Consider the following 25,863-nt stretch of genomic DNA (forward strand, 5'->3'; position numbering starts at 1 on the left):
TGTCCCGGATGTCCCCTTGGGTTGCAGCCAACCTTTTCCAATTGCGTCACTTGGTACACCCAGTGACTCGGAAACTACATTCATTCTTGGATCTCCAGAAAAAAGCCCTTCTACCATCCCAACATTTATATATTTACCTTCAAATTACGCCACTTTTTTCCACCATGTCAACCCTCATTGATCCTGGGGAAGCCTATTCCCTTTGAACGTTTATGAATACAGGGTCCACACCAAAGGGGTATTATTTCTAACACATATAGACTCCTTATGGATGCCCCCTCATCTAATGACACTCATCTTTACATGCACAAGTGGTCTCAATTTTTACAATGTGACATTGATTTGTTAATGTGGAAGAAAATTTGGGAAAACGCACCTAGATCTTCTGTCTGAAAATACATACAAGTTCATGATGTTGTGGTACAAAACGCCTGAAGTTCTCCACGCTTATAACCTAAATGCTTCTCCTGCCTGCTGGCACTGTGGTAAAGACCTTGGTTCTCTCTACCATATTTTTTGGACATGCAGTTCCATTACTCCCTTTTGGGAAGAGGTTTTGTCCTCGTTACAATCGCTATTGCATACCTCTCTCCCATTTGAACCATTATATTTTTTACTAAGCCTATCATTCCCAGGCCTATCTAAAACGTCCAGGAAACTTTCTGTGCATGTTTTGACCGCGGCTAGGAGAAGCATTCCTATGTGTTGGCTATCCTCTACTCCCCCTTCAATGCAGATCTTGTACAAAATTATTGCTGATGTAAGACAGATGGAGTATTTGACCACCCTACATACTTGTTCGATTGCGGTGTTTGAGGCAGTATGGAACCCATGGGATACCTTCATTTCTTCTTTACCAGCGCAAAATGTACGGTCCTAATAATCTCTACACTGTTATTTTATGACATTATTTGTCCTGTACCTATGCAGTTCTTTACCATCGATGTACCTTCTTGATATGTTTTCTTTTTTCAAACATGCTCTTTGTATACTTACAAGAAAACCAATAAAAATTGTTAATAACAAAATGACTATCAACACTGGTTAAAAATCTCAGAAAGAATTGCTCATTTCAGCATGCTTGATGTATCTGTGTATGTTTGTTTTACCAGAATATGCTCTGACTCAGCTGTTAGGGGATGAGTTAGGGGTTAGCTGTAGTTTACTGCAAGTGCAATACAAAATTATGTTGTTCATGTGGATGTGTTCTACTGGATGTTTCCTTTGAGTACTTTTCCTATTGGTGATGAGGTTTGGTGGGGGGAGCACATATTTTGTATCTGTATACTATGGTGTAGTGGAGGGCGGCACCTCACTGGTCTTGGATCTCTACCTCCCTCTTAGTGGAGACCCTTATATGGTGCATAGTTGGTGAGGCAAATGTTATACTTTTTTCTGTACTTTGTGTTTGTTTATACTGCTGATTGTGGTACTTTGTACTGTTGCTTGTACCTTCTGTTAAATTCAATAAAAAGAAATTTTGCAAAAAAAAATTCCAACAAGCCCGATCACTCAAATTCCATGGCCACACGAAAATTGGACGAAATTTGAACAAAATTTCTTAGAAAAGATTTTTGAAAGAAAATTATTTCGGAATTTGACCAGTGTATGGCCGGTTTTAGGATAGCCATCTGCTTGTACCTTGTACTGGCAGGCAGTTAACTGAGAGCAGCGGGCTACAACAGCGCTCACCAGTACCTTCATAGTTCATTGAGAACAACAACAACAACAACAGAACTTTCAGGCATTCATTCATGTGTGGGCGGAGCACTGCATGGTTAGGTTATTTTCAAATTGTGACAGTGGGTGCAAGAAAAAGATCACCGCCCACTGTCACAGGGGAGAAGCTGCCAATGCTGAAACATGTTACACTGTAAAAGTGGGTGGAACTTGTAACATGGTCCAAAGATGAACCTATCCTTCAATTGAACAGGCTGACTTTAGAAGCCAATTTCTTAGATTCTTAGTGGTCCAGTTTTAATAAATGTACCCCAGAATATCATACAGTTAGTAACATCAATGTTAGTTTCTGGGTACAATATTAACAAGGAAGTTTTAATAGATAGCTCGCAAAAGGCAAATGTAATGTTATTAACAACACTTCTCTCCTTGGTGCCCTTTGCAAGATATAGTCCTGTGAATACATTGCTCTTACTACAACAGTATCATGAATGGACTACTTTTGGTCCCTACTCATCACCAAAGTTGTGCCAAAAACTCCTAGTAAAATAATGTACAGGTACCAGAAACAGTGCTGCTGTGCTAACAGCCCACATATTGTACCTTGTGCAGTCTCTCTTATTTAAACACCTTATAGCAAAATGGCTGCAATCAAATAAAATTAACCAGTTTCCCTTAACCCTACAGCAGTTTTACTGCTACAGGACAGACTCCCTGCACAAAATCATGTATACAGGTGAAACTCAAAAAATTTGAATATCGTGCAAGTTCATTTATTTCAGTAATGCAATTAAAAAGGTGAAACTAATATTAGTTATTGAGATAGGAGATAGACTCATTACATGCAAAGCAAGATAGTTCAAGCCGTGATGTCATAATTGTGATGACAATGGCTTACAGCTCATGAAATCCACAATCTCAGAAAAATAGAATATTGTGAAAAGGTACAATACTCTAGGCTCAAAGTGTGCCACTCTAATCAGCTAATTAAGCCATAACACCTGCAAAGGGTTCCTGAGCATTTAAATGGTCTCTCAGTCTTGTTCAGTAGGAATCACAATCATGGGAAAGACTGCTGACCTGACAGTTGTGCAGAAAACCATCATTGACACCCTCCATAAGGAGGGAAAGCCTCAAAAGGTAATTGTAAAAGAAGTTGAATGTTCCCAAAGTGATGTATCAAAGCACGTTAAGAGAAAGTTATGTGGAAGGGAAAAGTGTGGAAGAAAAAGGTGCACAAGCAGCAGGGATGACAGCAGCCTGGAGAGGATTGTCAGGAAAAAGGCCATTCAAAAGTGTTGGGAACTTTCACAAGGAGTGGACTGAGGCTGGAGTCAGTGCATCAAAAGCCACCACACACAGGCGGATCCTGGAAATGGGCTTCAAATGTCATATTCCTCTTGTCAAGCTGCTCCTGAACAACAAACAACGTCAGAAGCGTCTTACCTGGGCTAAAGAAAAACAGACCTGGTCTGTTGCTCTGTGGTCCAAAGTCCTCTTTTCTGATGAGAGCAACTTTTGCATCTCTTTGGAAACCAAGGACCCAGAGTATGGAGGAAGAATGGAGAGGCACACACTGCAAGATGCTTGAAGTCCAGTGTGAAGTTACCACAGCCTGTGTTGATTTGGGGAGCCTGCTGGTGTTGGTCCCACTGTGCTTCATTAAGTCCAGGGTCAACATAGCCATCTACCAGAAGATTTTGGAGCACTTCATGCTTCCTTCCGCAGACGAGCTTTATGGGGATGCTGACTTCATTTTCCAGCAGGACTTGGCACCTGCCCACACTGCCAAAAGCACCAAAACCTGGTTCAATGACCGTGGGATTACTGTGCTTGATTGGCCAGCTAACTCGCCTGACCTGAACCCCATAGAGAATCTATGGGGCATTGCCAAGAGAAAGATGAGACATGAGACCGAACAATGCAGAAGAGCTGAAGGCTGCTATTGAAGCATCCTGGTCTTCTATAACACCTCAGCAGTGCCACAGGCTGATAGCTTCCATGCCACGCCACACTGAGGCAGTAATTGCTGCAAAAGTGGCCCAAACCAAGTACGGAGTACATATGCATGCTTCTACTTTTCAGAGGTCCGATATTGTTCTATGTACAATCCTTGTTTTATTGATTGCATGTAATATTCAAATTTTCTGAGATTGTGGATTTGGGGTTTTCATGAGCTGTAAGCCATAATCATCACAATTATGACAAATCACGGCTTGAACTATCTTGCTTTTCATGCCATTAGTTTATCTCATATATCAGTTTCACCTTTTAAGTTGCATTACTGAAATAAATTAACTTTTGCACGATATTCTAATTTTTCGAGTTTCACCTGTAAATACACACACAAGTGATCCTCACTCCCGGCCTGTTCACGGGTAGAGGGCACGTGCACGATGTTATTTGGCCTGGACCTGCTGATTGACTATACTGAATCAGAGCTCAGCCTGTGCCTACATTTACATAACACAGGCACAAAAAGAGATGCAATCTGCTCTCCCTGGAGTACATTCCGGTCCAGAGAGAGAAGAAATCAGATGCACATGAGTCAAACTAGTACACAGCAAAAGCACTGTTAGGTCACATTTAACCCCCTAATGCGCCCCCCATTAACCCTTTCACTGCCCTGTCACCAGTGTCATTATTACAGCGTACATTTTTTTTTTTATTATTTAACGGTCGCTGTATTAGTGTCACAAGCGACTTCAGGTAGCGTTAGCATCAGATTGCCCACCACTACATCAGTCATCACTTTTAACCCTTAGATTGCCAGGAACACACTCACATACACAATGAACCTCCATTGCTAGTATAGTTTCTGAGCAGATCAATATCTTTGATCAGAACTAAAAGTATACCAGTGTTCACAATAAGATAGTGTACCTAAAAACACAGCGTTAGCAGGATCAGCTGCGACACCTGTCAGCAGCAAATTTAGCCCCTACGCTTAACCACCCCCCTTCCCCCCTAGCAAGTGTAGTGTCAGTAGATCACCATCACTTGATACATTGCACACAACACTGCAGGGTTAGCAAGATCAGGCCTGATCTCTGCTAGCACTAGCAGGTATTTTTTTTTTGTAGCGGTTCAAGCAGTTCCTGACAGCCAAGTACTCTTTTTCCTGCGAGTTGCACTAGGTACCTATAAACGTAAAGGCCAAAATGTCCAAAGAAAAGGTACACTAGTGAAAAGGCCTACAGGATTCTGAGTATGTCAGATGAGAGCGAAGGGGAAGTCTCACTGACAGAATCAGGCTCAGAATACCTGTGGAGAACCTGTAGAGAGCAGCAGCACCCTGACAGATAGCAGGGACCTTTGCTCCATTGTTTGCGCTAAGGTCAGGCGTACCTGACCCCATGCCCAGGTTGTTGACGTGTTACAATTGCATGATAATTCTCATGTGCAGCAGAGTGCCAGTACTAGTACCACTCTAGTTTTTGGTGAACTGGCGAGCACCAGGAGCCTAGTACATCCTGGTATTTTACATACCAGAACTGCAGTATCACTTGGTGACGTGGCAAATCCCATAAGTGCAATACAAGCTGGTGCTGTGGCTAGCACAAGCATTGCCCCGCAGCCACCAAGAATTCAAACACAGGTCCGCAGAGCCCATAGTGTCCTTCCTGGTGTGCTTGCACATCCTGTTTGGCAGCCCACAAATTCTGCAGCACCCATACTTGCCTGCTCCATTCACTGCCCAGCCTAGAATTCAGGTGGAAACACATTTAACTACTCCCCTTGATTTTTTGGAGCAGTTTTTCATGGAAGAGGTGTATGCATGAAATGTGGATTAAAGCAATTTATACACACAATTTATCACCGCCAACCCAAATTCAAACCTTGCCAGACTATTTGCTTGGAAACCTATTACGGTTTTCAAATTTAAAGTTATTTTGGGCCTAACCCTCAACATGGGCATTACTAAAAAGAATGAGCTGCAGTTGTATTGGTCCACAGACCCGATTCATCATATGCCCATGTTCTCTGCTGCCATGGCCAGGCATAGATATGAGAACACAATGCAGTTTATGCATTTCAATGGCAATACATTCTGTCTTCGAGGTGACCCTGAATATGACAGGCTCCACAAAATTTGGCCCCATGTACATCACTTTAACCAGAAATTTGCAGATGTGTATACTCCCCGCAAAACATCTGCGTTGATGAGTCCCTCGTTAATTTTTCTGGCCGTCTTGCATTCAAACATTTTTTCCCCAGCTAGCATGCCAGATATGACATCAAAATGTACAAAACATGTGAGAGGGAAAAGATAATGTGCAGCCCTCCGGATGCCCACACATGGGAAGCAGTAACAAGATAGTTTGGGACTTGGCGTCATCCTTTTTCCATATGGGGTACCAACTATACGCAGACAATTTTTATACAAGCTTGCCACTATTTAGACATTTGTACAATCTTGGAATTGGCACATTTGGCACCGTGCAACCTAATCTGCAGGGTTTCCCCCAATGGCCTATAAATACCGAACTTAGAAAGTGGGAGAAAGCCTGCTTGAAAAATGAATTGCTTGCAGTGAAGTGGAAGGACAAACGGGATGTTTTTGTCCCGTCTTCCATTCACGCAGTAACGATCATCCAAATTACCACGGCAGCTGGTGTTGAGAAAGCCCCTCTGTGTCCACGACTATAACCTTAACATGGGAGGGGTGGACTTCAATGACCAGATGAGAAAGCTGTACTTAATTCCCCGTAAAGCCAGATGCTGGTACACAAAAATTGTCTGTATATTTATTTCAATTGGCTCTGTACAATGCTTTTGTGCTTTACAAAGCAACTGGACAAAGTGGATCCTTCCTAAAATTTCAGAAAGATCAGAATGGTCCTTTTGTATTCAGCAGGTGCTGTGGCCCAAACCCCCAACCCCGATGCAGTGAGCCGGCTGTGCGAGAGGAATTTTCCTGATGCCATTCCTGGTACCCCAACCCAAAATATTCACCTCAAAGCATGATTGAGTCCTTCTCGGCATAACCTTTGAGGTTAAACTTTGAACCCTTTGACTGGGCTGGTTCTATGAGGAGAGTAGGAGTGGAGGGCCCCTGTGCCCCTCCACCCCCCAGTTCTGCCTCCAGGACAGACAGTGTGTTCCCACTCTGTCTTCACTGTCTGATCTCTTCGGCATCTTCCCTCCTTCTCAACCCCTCCCCCTCTTTTTTTTTCCCCTCTCTCTCCCATTATTTCCCCATTCCTTGAGAGTCAGGTTACGTAAATTTTTTTCTTCATTTTTATGGCCCCAAGATGTGTGGGATCTAATTTGTGTTTTAGAATGAAAAAGTTTGAGCCAGATTTTGTGTATTTCAGGTTCATTACCCTACATTTCCAGTATGAGCGGCATTATTATAGTTTCTATAACAGACAAATTGTATCTAGCCCAACGGTCCTGGTTACTGGAACATTTTGACATGTTATGCCACAATGCCAAATGTTGCATGTGGAGTTTACATTCACTCCTTTTGCATACTGTGTGATGGTACTCCTCTGTGCACAATGTCTAAAATAAAAAATTACAAAAAAAACAAAACATTTGAGGGGGGGGGGTTGGATTGTGCTATCCTGGAATTTCAGAGCCTCTGAAACTGACAGGTAGTAAGAAAGTAAAATAAGGAATTTATGCACCATCAGGATTTCAAAGGGGTCATTGGATATCGGGCTTCGGTATGCAGCTAGGCTCAAAAAGGTCTCACTCACACATGTGGTATCCCCATACTTCGGATATGTAGCAGAATATATTTTGGGGTGTAATTCAAAATATACCCATGGCATGTGTGAGCATCATACAATTAAATGACACAAAATTTTTTTCTTTGTCAATTTTCAAAAGTTTGGGGGGGTAATCTTCCATGGACTCAAGCAAAATGCTTAGGGTGTCTACTTTCCAAAAAAAGGGGTCATTTGGGGATGTTCATACTGCCCTGGCATTTTGGCACCTGAAGAACTGAGATAGGCAGTCAGAAAGTAAAAGCTGCGTAAATTGCAGTATCTATACTATAGTTTGTAGACACTATAACTGCCACACAAAAACCCAATTATCGTACACTTATTGGGATTTTTACCAAAGACATGTAGCAAAATACATTTTGGCCTAAATTTATGACAACATTTCAGTTTATTGGATTTTTTTTATAACAGAAATGAGAAAATATTGGGGTTTTTTTCCAAAATTTTCTATTTGTTGTTACTAGCGCAAAAAATATAAAACCCAGGAGGTGATCAAATACCATCAAAAGAAAGCTCTATTTGTGTGAAAAAAGGACAACTTTAGTTTGGGTACAGCGTTGCATGACTATGTATTTACCAGTTTAAATAGCACAGCGCCAAATAGCAAAAAAAGGCCTGGTCAAGCAAATCTTCCAGAGGGCAAGTGTTTGAAATAAAATTGGTGCACTTCCTATAAATTGGATAGGTTTCCCTTTCCAAATTATATGTTTACCAGTTTGGACTTGATTAAAGATTACCTGCGTAAGTAAACAAAAACTAGAAAGCTGGTCATTTCAGGAAGTAAACTTCTGGAAAAAACCAAAGCAAAATGAATCAACAAAATGCTTGCAAGTGTTACTCTGCTATGAAGGAAACTATTTACTGTTTCTCAGATTAAACCAAAAAGGAGCTAAAATAACTACTGCAATACAAAATATGTACTTCAGTAAAATAAAATAAATTCTTGTTGCAGAAATGCAGCCTAGATTGTCATACCACCATCACCATACAGATATTTTCTCAGATTGCCTGTATCCCAAAAACCATTTGGCCATGTTAAATTCTGCTAAGTAGCAGCAAGGGCAGCTCATTCAATTTGAAAAATGAATTAGTAATTTCACTGAGGAGGCTGTATAAGTATCATGATGTAACATGAATGAGCGGTTTTACAATTGTACTATAGTATGGGCAACGCCTTATGTCCCTACTAATCCACTACACATTGTTATTACAGGAGAGCTGGAGAAACATACTCACACTCAAAATTTCTGCAGTTAACTGGTCTACATCCTGGGCATTTTCTGGAAGTTCATCGCTGTTACCAACAGGCTCTTTCTTCTGCAATAGCAAAAATAAAAAAATGTTTTCTTCAGTACGTGCACAGCTCCCCAATTAATAAAGAAGGGATATTTTAAGCTGGCTTCCTTTATCATTTGATTACAAGTCTCTCTTGCCATTTCCTGGGATTAAACAATGATGTCCTTGAGCACACAATTTCTGTCTATACAAGGAAGCAGTGTACAACAAAATAATGCTTCAAACTTGATAGTTGTCTTTTGAATAGGATCTGGGCAGTGTATCCTTTTAGCACTGTTTTGTGGCATTTTAGCAGCAGAGGATCCCAGCATAGGAGGTGGGACTGAATGTAATCCATGTCAGCGTTGGAGTAAAGGATCTTTCTTTGTACCACCTGCATGGACAGCCTTGCACAAGATAAAGCACGGAGGTCCGAGCATCCACGCATAATGTACCACATCAAAAGATTACTAAATAATTGCAACGGCATAGTGCCCTCTGCATATTGATTGATTAGATTTGGTTTCTTATTATGCTACAAACATCAAAAAAGTTTGCTGGACATTGAGCCACCAGTAAACATACACATTGTCAGGTTATGTGCTATTACTTTTTTTTGCCTGAAATTACCACCAAAAGGTCCAATTTACTTACATTTAAAACAAAACCATAACTAAAGCCCAAATCCTTTATGTGCGTCAGAATAAAAAAGAAAAATTGTGTAAATGTGTATTTTTTTTTTTTTTTTTTTAAATACCGCCACACTACTCTCTAGAATGCGATTGAATGATTTGGTGCGATTTATGTGACGGGCTTGCTGCTGGACACATGTGTTCCCACACCAACTATAAATAAGATGCAAAAAAAGTGCAGCACTACCCTATTATAATCAATATATCATTCGTGAATGATGATGGAAACCCCTTAAAACACCCATTAATACGTGCAAATAAAAACAATGTCCAATTAATGTGACAAAACCCTTGTAAAATGCAGTTAACTATTAAGACCAGGAGCCTAATCCACTGGCTTGGATTTGTTTGGTACATTTTGAGTGTTTTCACTATTATAGGTTATAAAATGTGGGACTATTTGGGGAAATATTTCTCTTATGGTTTCATATCATTATGCACTGTGTGTCAGAATAAGGATTTAAGCGACTACAAAAATAAAGTGTTTAAAGAGCAGCCTAGGAAAGAAAAACAACAACACTGGCCTGTCTTGCCACTGTCCTTTTCAGATCACATTCCATTTTCAATACCATTCCTACATCCAGCAATGAATGGAACCATTTCAAGCAACCCTGACCAATTTAAAAATGGATAAAATAGTCTGGCAAAAGAAGAGCATGAAAATCCTCCTGTCCTGCCATCGTTCTTTAGATCTTCCCCATCTCGAAGAGATATGACCTCCAGGAGAATCTTTCTATCATCAGTGTGGTGCTACAATTCTTTTCCCCAACCACTATGTAACTGCAGGGCACAATACTTCATTTTGCACTATAAAACAGATAGATATTTTATATGTTTATGTGAAAAGTGTCATAGGAAAATGTAGAAATGGGACCGAGAAGATATCCAAAAATCAACAGCATTAACATCCATATGCTCCCAAGGAAACCTGGAACACAAATCAAGTTCTGATTTCACTTGCTGAACAATTGATTCAGGTGAGAGCGCAAAAATGCCTGAAGCCAGATAACGTTTGAGAAAGAAGAGGTCTGCACTTACAGCCAACATTCAGTATTTTTCTCAGCACAGGATAGTAAACCACCTGGAATAAAAAAAAAAAAAAGTCCTCCTGCAGGTGTAGGTAATGTACTAGTATGCACCGCATACTAGTACAATATGACAGACTTACCTGTACACTGAGCCCTCCAGTGTTGTGCTGTCAGGACTCCCCAGCATGCCATCTTCACCCGGTCTTCCTTCCTGGTTCATGGGCTCTGGCAGTTGAATGGTTGGAGCCGCAATTACGTCACGTGTGGCAGCCCTCTGCTGCGGAATGGAACTCTGAAGGTCCGAAACGCTGTCTCATCCCTTCAGAGAACATGCGCTGGTGACATCACTGGCTGAATGCTGTGTGAATATCTCCAAAACGGTGCAGGTTAAGGAGATTCACTGTAACTACAGGTAAGCCTGATTATAGGCTTACCTGTAGGTACAGCTTACAAAGTGGACTTTATTCCACTTTAATCCCTCAAGTACCCCAAGTATTCAGAACTGACAGAAACCATGGTTTGCCCACAAACATTTTCCAAAATTCGGGATCCATGGGTTGTGTTTAACTCATTTCTAAACACTGTGAGATAATGGCTACAGCCTTATGCTCCCAACTTATTGACTATCATATCATGTTAAGTCCTTGAACCTTACTCTGTACTGCACTTCAAAGATGCGCTGCAGCCAGAAATATAGGATTTATGAAGATGATGGCCATTCACTGTCCTGATTGTCATATATGTAATCTGTAACAAATAAAAAGCTGCCTTACAAAAACGACAAAATGTAGGTTTGGACTCCACCCACAATTAAAAAAAAAAAAAAAAAAAAAAAAAAAAAGGACACACACGATGAAAATCTTGCAAATATGACCTCATGCGGTTGCAACCTTGATTTCTGGTCTCAAAAATTTAAACCATTTTTTTTCTTAGCACCTACACCTAGAAAAGGACAAAAACATGCTAGTGATAAGGAATTGCATTTGTTTTACCTTCATTTTTTCCCCAATAGTCTTGCTGCAAAGGTTTTTCTGTTTGTTCAGGTTGTCTGTTTGGAACCTGCCTGTAAAACACAAAGAACAGGGATACAAGTCTTTTTAAAGGAGTACATGGCACATAATACTATCAAGGTAATAATTCTGAAACATGAGCAAGTTGACTATAGATAAGGTTTATAGCTACAGATCTAGTATTTCAGCATCTTGAATTCAAGCTTTTGTCTCATAATGTGTAAGCTGATACCAGATTAGGATATAGGAGAGGAGTGCTTGTTATTACAGCCTGTGCTTTAGCTGTACATTGCCCAGTCCATCGTCCCTTTGATGCGGTGCAATTGTCCTGTCCCCTTAGCAGAAAAACACCCCCAAAGCAGAATGTTTCCACCACGTTTGACAGTTAGGATGGTGTTCTGGGGGTCATAGGCAAATTCTGTAAATTTGCATATAGATTAAAAAAAAAAAAAAAAATGTACATGCAAATATGTGCAGCATACATCCTTGGGTTTTTATGCAGGACTGTTCAGCTAGGAATGCGACGTTCATAAACCAGTACGGTGTACAAATGTCCTTAAAAATAATAATAAAACACGTGTATTGAGTGACGCATATCCCCTGCAATACCCCCACATCCAGAAGACTTAATAAAGTGTCAGCTCTGGATCAGTGTGCAGCCAGCATTGAGTGACAGATAACGATGCCTACACTATAGTATATAGGGAGGGAAGGGCCTAGATATCACCACGCCTCCTCTGTAGCTTGCTTACAGTAGGATTGCATCAGATGTGAGCCAGCACATGGGAAGAGTGCCGGCTCAGCTGGTGCGATCTCTATCTACACACATATATAAGGTCTACACTCGGGCCTGGGTGAGGCTCTCACTCCACATATCACATTAGATATTGCTCGCTCAAGGACTCACATTTCCTCCATGCAGCGTCTGACTGGAGCAGAGAGTCTACTAAGCCCGGGTCCTTGAACCTCTTCCTCTGTGTCTCCCGTACGAGCTCCGGGTTCCCTCCTTTGTCTTCACGGAACAAGTCTAGGTCAAGCACCATAGTGACAGCAGACAACACGGCACTCCAACACTACCGAACCCAATGAAAGAACAGCAGCCAACTCAGGAGGGAGAGCGGGGTGGCGTCACGCGATCATGTGACCGCCGGGTGTGTAGGAAGAGGAGGGCTCTAACAAGGACCAGTAGTCAGCCCTTAGCTTCGCTAACGAGATGGCGTCTAATTTCAGTGGCGTTCTTCAGCTGACCGACTTGGACGATTATATCGGGCCATCCCAGGTGTGTCCGTGTGTGTAGTGATAACAGTATCATGGTTCATTCAGTTGTTTTCTACAGAGTGCCATAGAGGTGAAGGACACGCGTATGTCACATGACGTAGCAGGTTTGGCTGTGTGCAGGGGTGGGAGACCTGCCAGGAAGTGTGGGCTGCAATGTGTAGTTCCTGGACTGAATCGTCTTCGCTTCTACAGCTTAGCATATTCATGCTGTGCTCACACTGTGGTTGATTTACTAATGCAGGCCATAGACGGTTCGTTTATTGGCTGAATTTTTGGCTGAAAAATTAAAAATTGGTAATTCTGTTGCTACCAATGATTATGAAAATCTGCCGTTTTTTGTAAATTTTCCTGCATGACTGATAAAAGAAATGAGGAACCACGAAAATCGGACGATGACATTGCCCCACTAACGGTGCGAATATCGGCTGATTTATTCTTTCGGATTAAAATTCGGCTGATAAATGAACCGTCTATGGCCTGCATAAAACTGACAAGTGCAAAATCTTGTGCAGCTGTGCTTGATAGTTAATAGTAGAGCTTCTAACTTCAGCCTATTCACTTAAAGCTGAGTTTCAGCTGAAAAAAAGTAAGTCAGCAGCTATGAAAACCGTAGCTGCTGACTTTTAAAATACAGTCACCTCAATTTAGTGGTGTCCTCACCACGGCTGGTTTCCCCGGCTGTCTTCTCTCCTTGGGGCTGACAAATTCAGTGTGGACACCCGGCTGTGACAGCTTGCAGCTTCTCAGCCAGGTGCCCACTGCATATGAAGTACTGCGCTTTGTGAATGGCCCCGTAGTCTTCTGGGACCTGTCGTGTCCCAGAAGACTACGGGGAGGACAACCTCCGCTTCCGATTGCCTTAGGCAATCACAGTGGGAGCAGGTACTCGAATTTGACAGGTACCTGCCAAAGGTGCCAATCCTTAATGATGAGCAGGCAACAAAGACTTAAAGCAAAACTTCCCCTTTTGGGTGGAGCTCCGCTTTAACAAAAAAAAAAAAAATTGAAGCTGATTGGTTTCTATGCTGAGCTGTATCAGTTTTAGTAAATCAACCCCAGCATCATTACTTTAGGAGATGGAACCCTTGCAAGCAAATCCTGAGAAACATAACAAGTTAACCTTTCCCACAGGTGTTCCTTAAGTAGAACAGACTGTAAGGGATTTTTCACACTTGACTAATTTCTAACGCATGCCAAACGCCCCTATAGGGTTTGACAGGTGTTAGGTGTTTGGAAAGCTTTTTTAATGCTCCTCAAATGCCCTATGTGCGTTTTTGAGGTGTTTAATGGTATTAACGTTCCACAAACACCTGCCAGACGTTTGAGGAGCTTCACCATAGACCTGAATGGAAGGCTTCAACTCCTGACTGGACACGAGGCGTCAATTTTGTCACGATGCGATGCTAACACATCAGTGTGAACAACTGTGTGCTGTCCTGTAGAATTTTCAAAGGCATTTGAGGAGCGTTAAAAATGCTTCCCAAACGCCTGTCTAATGCCTGCTAACCAAAGCTAGTGTGAACATAGCCAAAGACTAAAATCGTTTGGAATTATAGCTGTTTTTAATGGAATGACGGATGAATAACGCAAAGGAAGGAAATTTTTAAAATGGGAAGCAAGATGTGACTTGGAGTCAAAACTACTGGGAATATAAGAAAAAAACTTTAGCTGACATACTCTCTAACTTCAGTGGCAATGTTTAAAATTAGAAAAGATAATGCCGTTAGACTATAATGGGAAGCAAAATATGAATTAATTTGCAGACAAATCTGTGTCAGGTAGCAGGTTAACCTTTACCACATGGTGTTCCCCAAGCAGAGTAGCAAATTGGAAGAATGAAAATCGCTTGCATTATAGTGTTTTTCTATGGAATGAAAGGTGAATGACAGAAGGGAATGCCCACAGCGTATAATAGCCCCCCCAATCCATAAACGCATATCTCTACCCATTCACTTCAGCAAAAAAGTAGAGATCAGTCTTTTGAAAAATTTCTTTAATTGAACAAAAAACAAAACCGTTTTTGACAAGTCCTTTTAAAAAAAAAAAAAAAAAAAATGGTTCCATCGTTGGAATCCATCGTCAATCACGGTGTCAAGTGTTGATTGATGATGGCGCCAACTTGCCGACATTAATTACAAAAAAAAAAAAAAACTCCGACCCATCCGCACCCACCAAGCATTTGGTATGTCTGACATTTGCATGCATTATGACAGGTCTGAAATTTGCCAGTCAGATGTAAACAAATAGGCGTGGTTAGCGATGACGTCACAGCCAAAGTCACCACTAGCTCTACTGTGCGGACGAGTCAGCAGGCGTCAGGTATATTATTTTTTTGGCAAGTCGGTATCATTGGAACAACGCTGGACGCCGTGATTGATGATGGGTTACGTCAGTGGAACATTGTTCTTTTGCCCCAGCACAGAGGGTCGCAACCCTCCCCCCCCACATCCGCACTGTGTCCACTGGACATAGAGCAGAATACATTTTTGCCTAAACTTATGACTAGCTTTGAGTTTACTATATAATTTTTATAACTGAAAGTAAATATTATTGGGGGGGGTTTCACAATTTTTGGTCTTTTTTTGGTTTATATCACAAACAATAAAAAACCCATTGGTGATCAAATACCACCAAAAGATAGCTCTTTGTGTGAAAAAAGGACATAAATTTTGTTTGGGTACAGCATTGCATGACCGCACAATTACCAGTTGAAATAGTGCAGTGCCAAATAAAAAATGGCCTGGTCATTCAGGGGAGTAAAGTAAAGAGGGCAAGTGGTTAAAGGAATTTTTCATGAGTCTGGCATCTTTATTTCTTTATTTTTTCTAAATGTTACCATTTAGTAAATGGGTAGGTACTCATTTGCAAGGGGGGCCAGCATCAGGGTTACCCCTTATTTAAAGGGGTACCCTGATGCTAATGTATCCTCCTACTCGCATGGCGTGGTAAGCCGCAAGGAGGTATGGCTTTGGTTTTTTTTGGTTTTTTGATTCTTACTTTGGGGTCTCTCCTAATCTTCCTACCAGACCTCAAGGTCTTGGTATGGATTGTAGGGGGGGGTGACCCATGTCACGGATCGCACGATCGCCACCCTCAACATGCGACAATCGCATGACTGTGACCAGCAATACGTCACGACCGCGGTGTCAGACCCCAGACCAGATTTTCCAGCTAATGGACTACAATCGGTGCCTGCAGCCTGAATGCGCTTTTTACTGGGTCGGGTTAATTATGCAACTAACCCTCTACTGCCACCACCCCTTTTTTGTACAGAGAAAGGGGAAACTCTCTTTATCAAATATACATTGTAATGGTTGAAAAGTCGCCTGTCCAATACGGTCACCGCAGGCCGATTGGGCAGAGGATTAAATAAACACAGTAGCGTCTCTTCAAAAGGCAGGAAATCGTAAATTGCAATTAAGCGCTTTAGAAACAGTTTAACACTTTCAGAAAGAAAGATTTATTACTAAAAGAGTCAAACAGGTGCAATAAAATATTTACAAAGAAGATGTAAGTAAGATATATATTTATATATACATAGAAAACAGCACAGCAAAGAGATAACAGGGAGAAGTTAAAAGGTTAAGTTACTTGCCATGTTCAGCCTTAAGGTAAGCAGATCCAAGTTGCAGAGCGAAGGGTCTTTGATCTCCTGCTGTTACGATGTTAAAATTGGGAGATGTGTTTAGCTTAACCTTTTAGGCTTGCCAGCCTGTCTTTTAAAGTCCCCCTGCAGGGGGGGTGGCTCTGAGTACTGGCCAATACCCTGTTTTGGGTGGGATCATCAGATGGACTCTGCATTAAAACTGACAGCTTCATAATCCATGATATGAAACATAGGTGACAGCTAACCTGAGGAATGTTCATTTAACTTCTGTCACCTGGCTGGTAGGGTTTATGAGGTTCCAACTTCTTTCAAGTCCAGGAAAAAACTACCTTATCTTGGCTAGGAGGTGTGAGTTTACACAGGCCTTGGGACAGAGAGTCTGCTGTCTCTATGGGGGGGCTTTGTAGCTCTGGGCCCCCTGCTGCTCCAGCCTGCCAGCAACATTTAACACACACACATCTGTCCCTGTGCCTCTCAGGAAGGGAGGGGGTAGGGAATGAAGGATTGAGGAATACTCTAATAAAAAAGGGGAACTCCGCGTCCATCTCTGATGAGCAAGTTTGCTACAACCCACACTGTTTCTTTTTTATGTTTTGTTTGTTTTTCTGGTTTACAAATGAAAATTCATTGAAAATTCATTCAGTGCCACAGAAACAAAGTTTCCTGTAGCTCCGGGGAAAGTGACAGCTAAGCTTGTGAACTATAGTGAAGAAAAAAAAGAGAGGCTGGCATTTGCATTTAAAAATCAGCACCGACATACACTTCGTATTGCGAAAAAAATTATTTTTTTCGCAATACAAAGTGTATGTCGGTGCTGATTTTTAAATGCAAATGCCAGCCTTTCTTTTTTTTTTCTTCACTATAGTTCACAAGCTTAGCTGTCACTTTCCCCGGAGCTACAGGAAACTTTGTTTCTTTTAACCGCTTGCCTACAGGGCACTTATACCCCCTCCTGCCCAGGCTAATTTCCAGCTCTCAGCGCTGTCACACTTTGAATGACAATTGCGCGGTCATGCAACACTGTACCCATATGAAATTTTTATAATTTTTTTGTGACAGAGCTTTCTTTTGGTGGTAACCTCTGGGTTTTTTATTTTTTCTTAAATAAACCAAAAACCGCTGAAGATTTTGAAAATATTTCTTAGTTTTTGCTGTAAAAATTGGTAAATAAGTGATTTTTCTCCTTCACTGATGTGCGCTAATGAGGCTGCAGTGATGGACATTTATAGGTGGCACTGATGAGGAGGCACTGGTAGATGGAACTGATGGGCACTGAAAAGCAGCACTGATTTATGGCACTGATATATGACACTGTTAGGCGGCACTGACTGGGACTGATTGGCACTGATGGGTGACACTGAAAGGCAGCTCAGATGGGCACTTATATGTGGCATTGATGTGCACTGGTAGGCACTGGCATGTGGCACTGGTCAGCACTGACAGCTGGCACTGATGGACACTGACAGGTGGCACTTCTGGGGCCACACTGATCATCAGGGCACACTGACCCGGAATTCAGGTGGAAACAGCACATTTAAATACTCCCCTTGATTTTTTTTGGAGCTGTTTTTCACGAAAAATCTGTATGCATTGATTGTGGATCAAAGCAATTTATATGCACGACAGTTTATCGCCGCCAACCCAAATTCAAACCTTTCCAGACCATTCGTATGGAAACCTTTTATGGTTTCCGAATTTAAAGTTTTTTTTTTTGGGGGGGCTAACCCTCAACATGGGCATTACTAGAAAAAGTCAGTTGCGCCTATATTGGTCCACAGACCCAATTCATCATATGCCCATGTTCTCTGCTGCCATGGCCAGGAATAGATATGAGAATATAATGCATTTTATGCATTTCAGTGACAGCACACTCAGTCGTCCTTGGGGTGACCCTGAATTCGACCGGTTCCAAAACATTTTGCCCCTTGTAAATCACCTTAACCAGAAATTTGCAGATGTCTATACTCCCCAGCAAAGCATCTGCGTTGATGAGTCCCTCATTAATTTTTCTGGCCGCCTTGCATTCAAACAATATATCCCCAGCAAGCGTGCCAGATGTGGGGTCAAGGTGTATAAGACCTGTGAGAGGGCAACAGGCTATACATATAAGTTTCGGATTTACAAGGAAAAATAGCCCCCCGGATGCCAAGTCTACATGGGGAGCAGTGGTAAGATAGTTTGGGACTTGGTGTCATCTTTTTTCCAAATGGGGTACCTCGTATACATGGACAATTTTTTTTTTCAAGCATGCCATTATTTAGACATTTGTACAATCTTGGAATTGGCGCATGTGGCTGTGTGACCTAATCGCCGGGGCTTCCCCCAACGGTTTGTAAATACCCGTCTTAGAGAGGGGGGAAAGCCTGCTTGAGAAATGAGGAATTGCTTGCAGTGAAGTGGAAGAACAAACATGATATTTTCGTCCTGTCTTCCATTCATGCAGATACTGCCATCCAAAGCAGCTGGTGTTGTTGAGAAGCCCCTCTGTGTCCATGATTATAACCTTAACATGGGAGGGGTGGACTTCAACGACCAGATGAGGAAGCCATACTTAATTTCCTGTAAAGCCAGACGCTGGTACAAAAAAGTGTCTGTTTATTTCAATTGGCTCTATATAATTAAAATAAATAGATAAACGAGCGCTACCAATTGAATATAAAGATAAATGAAAATAATAGAGAGCTGCTAGCATATACAGTGGGGCAAAAAAGTATTTAGTCAGCCACCAATTGTGCAAGTTCTCCCACTTAAAAAGATGAGCGAGGCCTGTAATTGGCATCATAGGTAGACCTCAACTATGAGAGACAAAATGAGAAAAAAAATCCAGACAATCACATTGGTTTTATTTGGAAAGAATTTATTTGCAAATTATGGTGGAAAATAAGTATTTGGTCAATATCAAAAGTTCATCTCAATACTTTGTTATATATCCTTTGTTGGCAATGACAGAGGTCAGACATTTCCTGTAAGTCTTCACAAGGTTGGCACACACTGTTGCTCGTGTGTTGGCCCATTCCTCCATGCAGATCTCCTCTAAAGCAGTGATGTTTTGGGGCTGTCGCTGGACAACACGAACTTTCAACTCCCTCCAAAGGTTTTCTATGGGGTTGAGATCTGGAGACTGGCTAGGCCACTCCAGGACCTTGAAATTCTTCTTACGAAGCCACTTCTTGGTTGCCCGGGCGGTAGGTTTGGGATCATTGTCATGTTGGAAGACCCAGCCACGTTTCATCTTCAATGCCCTTGCTGATGGAAGGAGGTTTGCACTCAAAATCTCATGATACATGTCCCCATTCCTTCTGTCCTGTACATGGATCAGTTGTCCTGGTCCCTTTGTGGAGAAACAGCCCCAAAGCATGATGTTGCCACCCCCATGCTTCACAGTAGGTATGGTGTTCTTTGGATGCAACTCAGCATTCTCTCTCCTCCAAACACGACGAGTTGTGTTTCTACCATACAGTTCTATTTTGGTTTCATCTGACCATATGACATTCTCCCAATCCTTTTCTGGATCATCCAAATGCTCTCTAGCAAACTTCAGACGGGCCCGGACATGTACTGGCTTAAGCAGGGGGACACGTCTGGCACTGCAGGATCTGAGTCCCTGGCGGCGTAGTGTGTTACTGATGGTAGCCTTTGTTACGTTGGTCCCAGCTCTCTGCAGGTCATTCACTAGGTCCTCCCGTGTGGTCCTGGGATTTTTGCTCACCAATCTTGTGATCATTTTGACCCAATGGGCTGAGATCTTGCGTGGAGCCCCAGATCGAGGGAGATTATCAGTGGTCTTGTATGTCTTCCATTTTCTAATTATTGCTCCCACAGTTGATTTGTTCACACCAAGCTGCTTGCCTATTGCAGATTCAATCTTCCCAACCTGGTGCAGGTCTACAATTTTGTTTCTGGTGTCCTTCGACAGCTCTTTGGTCTTCACCATAGTGGAGTTTGGAGTGTGACTGTTTGAGGTTGTGGACAGGTGTCTTTTGTACTGATAACAAGTTCAAACAGGTGCCATTGATACAGGTAATGAGTGCAGGACAGAGGAGCCTCTTAAAGAAGAAGGTACGGGTCTGTGAGAGCCAGAAATCTTGCTGGTTTGTAGGTGACCAAATACTTATTTTCCACCATAATTTGCAAATAAATTCTTTCCAAATCAGCCAATGTGATTGTCTGGATTTTTTTTTCTCATTTTGTCTCTCATAGTTGAGGTCTACCTATGATGCCAATTACAGGCCTCTCTCATCTTTTTAAGTGGGAGAACTTGCACAATTGGTGGCTGACTAAATACTTTTTTGCCCCACTGTAAAGGCAATCCTCGGCACCTTTATAGTATATAATAAAACAAATATGCAGCGTTAAATGAAGAAAAATATGCAAACCACAAATACTGTTCGCTACAAATGTCTAATAGCTTATTTAATGTCCACAGAAAGGCCAGAGTTGATAACGTGATGGTAACTCCAAAACTGACAGTGTTGCGACAGTCAGAAAAAACCAAATGATGCGAGATAATAATTGATGTTCCGTAATAAACTTCTCGATGCAGAATTGTAGTACAATAATGCACTTACCAGAAGCACATACAATCTGAGCGTTGTATGTATATATAATCCGTAGTAACATCCAGGTCTGGTCATCGGTTATGACGACATCCGGTATTATGGTAGACTCTCAGGAATGACTTGATTCACACTTGGGGGTCACCTCAGATTCACCGGTAGGTCCAGCGTTGTCCAGACTCTTGATGTTGCTCCTCTAAAAGCTCCAACCCTGAGAGGCTCGCAGAGTAACAAGCCAGGGGGCAAAATAGCAGCTCATAGTGTAATATTGCTTTATTAATGAAAAATGAACTGAATTGCACTATCGGCTACTATTTTGCTCCCTGGCTCGTTACTCTGCGAGCCTCTCAGGGTTGGAGCTTTTAGAGGAGCAACATCAGGAGTCTGGACAACGCTGGACCTATCGGTGAATCTGAGGTGACCCCCAAGTGTGAATCAAGTCATTCCTGAGAGTCTAAAAGGAAAGAACAGTGAGCGCTGGTCCTAAACAGCAGCTGAGCACTCTAAGCAACCGATATATACTTATACAGAATAACATAAAAAACAGTGCAACGCTGAAGATAGTAAATAATAAAACAGAAATAAGTCCACTGCAAGTCCAGTTCATAGAAACATGTCAAGTGGAAATTCAATGTTGGTGATCCGTGAGGAAGTGGCTGAAATACGCACTCACCAGAAAGAAGATATATATATATAAGCAGTATATATCAAAAGCCCATGGATCCTCAATCCAGAAGGAACAAGCTGGTCTGGTCACAGAAAGTGGGTCCCTCCTTTAAGGATGCAGCAAAAGATCTTCCTCCTCCCAGTTTGGTATTGGATTCCAAAGTCAGGGTTCTGCAAACAAAGTGCTCCTCAAAGGGAGTCGGGGAAGGATGCCCATAGTGTAGTAAGTTATGAATAAAACAGCTTTATTAGGAAAAACAAAAGGCATCTATTTCAAAATTTGGCAGGTATCATCAAGATGTGTCAGCAAGACAACTAACCCTGACACTATGAATGATGGCCGCCGGGCCTCCACGTGGCTCCAGCGGCGTAGCGTCTCAACGTCCAGGCTCCTCCTTACGCATTACGTGCGCACGCACATCTTCGGAGGTATGGAATCCACTTGTCACCTGACATGTTTCTATGAACTGGACTTGCAGTGGACTTATTTCTGTTTTATTATTTACTATCTTCAGCGCTGCACTGTTTTTTATGTTATTCCTGAGAGTCTACCATAATACCGGATGTCGTCATAACCGATGACCAGACCTGGATGTTACTACGGATTATATATACATACAACGCTCAGATTGTATGTGCTTCTGGTAAGTGCATTATTGTACTACAATTCTGCACCGAGAAGTTTATTACGGAACATCAATTATTATCTCGCATCATTTGTTTTTTTCTGGCTCTATATAATGCTTCTGTGCTTTACAAAGCAACTGGACGTAGTGGATCCTTCCTAGAATTCCAGGAAGAGATCATCACAGCCCTTTTGTATCCAGAAGGTGCTCTGGCCCAAACCCCCAACCCAGATGCAGTTAGCCGGCTGCATGAGAGGCATTTCCCGATGCCATTCCTGGTACCCCAACCCAAAGGAAAGCCCAAAAAAGATGTCTTGTCTGTAGCAGACATGGAATTAGGCTTGACAGCCACTTTTTTTTTTTTGTCCCTCCTGTCCTGGCCAACCTGGTTTCTGCCTCAAGGACTGCTTGCTTTGCTACCACACACCTGTGGAGTATTAGTATAGGGTACAGCAGGGCACATATTTACACAGTGTCTTTTAAGAGGTTTTATAGCCAGGAAACTGGCTATTGCCTTTGGAGAGACCCAACAATCTGTTTTAAAAAGTTGTTTTAACAAAAAAAAAAAAAAAGTGAAAAAATAACACAAATTCCCCAAAAAATTTTATATTTTTAAAAAACATTTATTTTTGTTGTCATTGTTACTGTTCTACTGTTACACTTTTACTGTTTTATTGTTAATCATTGCTGTTTTCTTTGCAGGAATGCTTCTAGCTGAAGCTTCGGTCTGTTTATTCTGACAGCAACAGGAACTTGCTCTCAGAATATACATAAGTAGGTGTGGGCAGCACTGTTGGATGAGATTTTTCATCCACAGTTAAAAAAGAGCATGTATGCCAAAGCATGGGGGCCTGGGTGGCCAGTGGGTGGATTGCCCCTATGCTTCGGCATATATATTTTATAATATTTGTTGCCCATCATTGGAAGTGGGTGGATGCAGGGAGGTATATTCTAATGGTGGGAATACCACACACTTTTTCTGGCAGATATTTCTTCTCTTTTCTTTCATTCAACCCACAGGCTGCATAAAAAAAAAAACAAAAACGAACATAGCATATACACCCAACGAGGACCAGACGTACTGGTACATCACTGGAGTTTGAGCGGTTATACCAGGATGATGCCTGCAGCTGCAGGCATCATCCTGGTATCGTTTTTTTCAGCCGGCGATGGGCTTTCATGTAAAAGTAATCCTAGTGGCTAATTAGCTGCAGGATTGCTTTTACAAGCAGCGGGAGAAGATGCCCCCCCCACTTCCTTCCACTGCCTTCTCGGGCAGTCCTGTGCCATCGGGGGAACCTGCGAATGTAGCTGGAGTTTCTACAAGCTTACTGGAGACCAGAATGGTGCCAATCATCTCTATAGTCTAAGAAATCGGAAGCTACGAGCATTTCATCGCTTCAGTTTCACAGGATATAAACAGCGCCATTTGTAAATTGGGAAAGCATCTGATCACATCGATCTTGGTGAAATTAGATAATGTAAGTGCAGAGGAGATATCTAGAGTCTGATAGACCCCAGATTTCTCAAAAAAGAATACAGTATATGACAATGCCCATTGAAGTTATAGGGGATATTTGAATTCCCTGTGATAGCATTAAAAGTGATTAAAAAAAAAAATGAAAGGGACAGTGTACAAATAATAAAAAAATATCAAAATAACAAAAAATAAAGTACCCTCGCCCCCTACGCACCTGCGTTCGCAAGAGTTGACCCTGTGCTAGTATGTAAACAGCGGTTGCGCCATGTATGTGAGGTATGCCCACGAACGTCAGATCAAGGGCAGTAATTCTAGCACCTCCTCTGTAAATCTAAAATAGTGGCTTGTAAAGGCTTTTAAATCATTGCCTATGTATATAAAAAATGTATGATGTTTGTCACCATTGCACGGGGCATGAGCAGTTTTAAAGCATGTCATGTTTGGTATCTATTTACTCAGCATAGCATCATCTTTTATAAATTACCAAATAATTGGCCAATTTATTATGTTTTTGTGCATTAAAATTTAAAAAAGTGTGTGACATACAAAATTGCAGCACTCACCATTTTATTCAATAGGGTGTCTGCTTTAAAAAAATATGTTTGGGGGTTTAAATTTCATTTCCTAGCAAAAAATACAGATTTTTTTTAATGTAAACAAAAAGTGGTTTGAAGAGTGAGTTATGTGTGGCATAAACTTCTAATGCTGGGCATAAAATGCCCCACCCCCCAAAATGACTGATTTTTGTAAAGTAGACACCCCAAGCTATTTTCTGAGAGGCATGTTAAGTCAGTAGAATATTTTTTTTTACCACAAGTTTTTGGAAAATGACAAAAAAAAACTTTTTTTTTTTACACAAAATTGTCATTTAAATGATTTATTGCTCACACATGCCATTGGTATATGTGGAATTACTCCCCAAAATACATTCTGCTACTTCTCCTGAGTATGGGGATACCACATGTGAGAGAATTTTTGAAAGTAGACACCCCAAGGAATTTGATAAGAAGCATTGTGAGTACTTTGCAGATCTCGTTTGTTGACATAAGTTTTTGGAAAATGAAGAAAGAAAACAAAAACATATTTTTTTATTTTCTTTTTTTATATTTCAAAACCTTGTGAGAAAAAATGAGATCTGCAAAATACTCACCATGCCTCTTTTTAAATTCCTTGGGGTTGTATACTTTCCAAAAAAAGGTCATTTGGGGGAGTTTGGTGCTATCCTGGCATTTCAGGGCCTCCAAAACTGTGATATTTAGTGAGGAAGTGAAATTAAGTTACGCACCTTCAGGCTTCCAAAGTGGTCATTGGATTTCAGGCTCCTATATGTGGCTAGGCTTCCAAAAAGTCTCACATGTGGTATCCTCATACTCGGTAGATGTAGCAGAATGTATTTTGGGGTGTAATTCCACATATATCCCATAGCTTGTGTGTGCAATATATAATTTAAGTGACAACTTTGTGTAAAAGTAAAAAATTGTTTTTGTCATTTTCCAAAAACTTGTGGAAAAAAAAAAAATCCTCCATGGACTCAATATGCCTCTCAGCAGATAGCTTAGAATGTCTACTTTTCGAAAAGGGGTAATTTTGGGGGTGTTTGTACTGTCCTGATATTTTAGCACCTCCAGAAATATGATAGGCAGTCAGAAAGTAAAAGCTGTGCAAATTCCGTTATCTATACCGTAGTTTGTAGACGCTATAACTTTAACACAAAAACGAAATTTGAGTTTTTTGTATATTGTTTATGACAGAAATGAGAAAATACCATTTATTTTTTTTTTTAAATTTTCAGGTTTTTTTGTTTATAGCACGAAAAATAAAAAGCGCACAGGTGATGAAATGCCACCAAAAGAAAGCTCTAATTGTGTGAAAAAAGGACCTAAATTTCGTTTATGTACAGCGTTGCATGACCGCGCAATTGTCAGTTAAATTAGTGCAGCGCTGTATAGCAAAAAATGGCTTAAGTTGCAATATCTATGCCATAGTTTGTAGACGCTATATGACTTTCACACAAAGCAATCAATGTACACTTATTGGGATTTTTTTACCAAAAACATGTAGCAGAATACATTTTGGCCTAAATTTATGATTAACCCTGAGTTACCTATATATTTTTTTATAGCCGAAAAAAAAAATATTTTTTTCACAATTTACGCTTTTTTTTTTTTTTTTTTGGTTTATAGCGCAAAAAATAAAAAGCACACAGGTGATTAAATATATATAAGTCAGT

The 25,863-nt window shown here is 41.2% G+C and overlaps 2 protein-coding genes across 2 annotated transcripts in view; one reads left to right on the forward strand and one right to left on the reverse strand.

Annotated features, from left to right (window-relative positions):
• LOC149459610 (serine--tRNA ligase, cytoplasmic-like) overlaps positions 1-12,577 on the reverse strand; it is a gene marked incomplete at its 3' end in the record, with an annotated part of 34,876 nt that extends 22,299 nt beyond the window's left edge. Inside the window, exons 1-3 of the mRNA XM_089680903.1 lie at positions 12,328-12,577; positions 11,403-11,473; positions 8,652-8,732 (exon numbers count right to left, since the gene is read on the reverse strand). Coding sequence (XP_089537029.1) covers positions 8,652-8,732; positions 11,403-11,473; positions 12,328-12,463 — 288 coding nt within the window. The remainder of the gene's footprint in view (positions 1-8,651; positions 8,733-11,402; positions 11,474-12,327) is intronic.
• Positions 12,325-25,863, forward strand: part of CIAO3 (cytosolic iron-sulfur assembly component 3) — a 186,365-nt gene continuing 172,826 nt past the window's right edge. Inside the window, exon 1 of the mRNA XM_089680901.1 lies at positions 12,325-12,699. Coding sequence (XP_089537027.1) covers positions 12,634-12,699 — 66 coding nt within the window. The 5' untranslated portion in view covers positions 12,325-12,633. The remainder of the gene's footprint in view (positions 12,700-25,863) is intronic.

The sequence above is a fragment of the Staurois parvus genome, unplaced genomic scaffold (assembly GCF_062004578.1).
Source record: "Staurois parvus isolate SC_StPar_1 unplaced genomic scaffold, SC_StPar_1.0 ptg000252l, whole genome shotgun sequence".
In the NCBI taxonomy this organism is placed as follows: Eukaryota; Metazoa; Chordata; class Amphibia; order Anura; family Ranidae; genus Staurois; species Staurois parvus.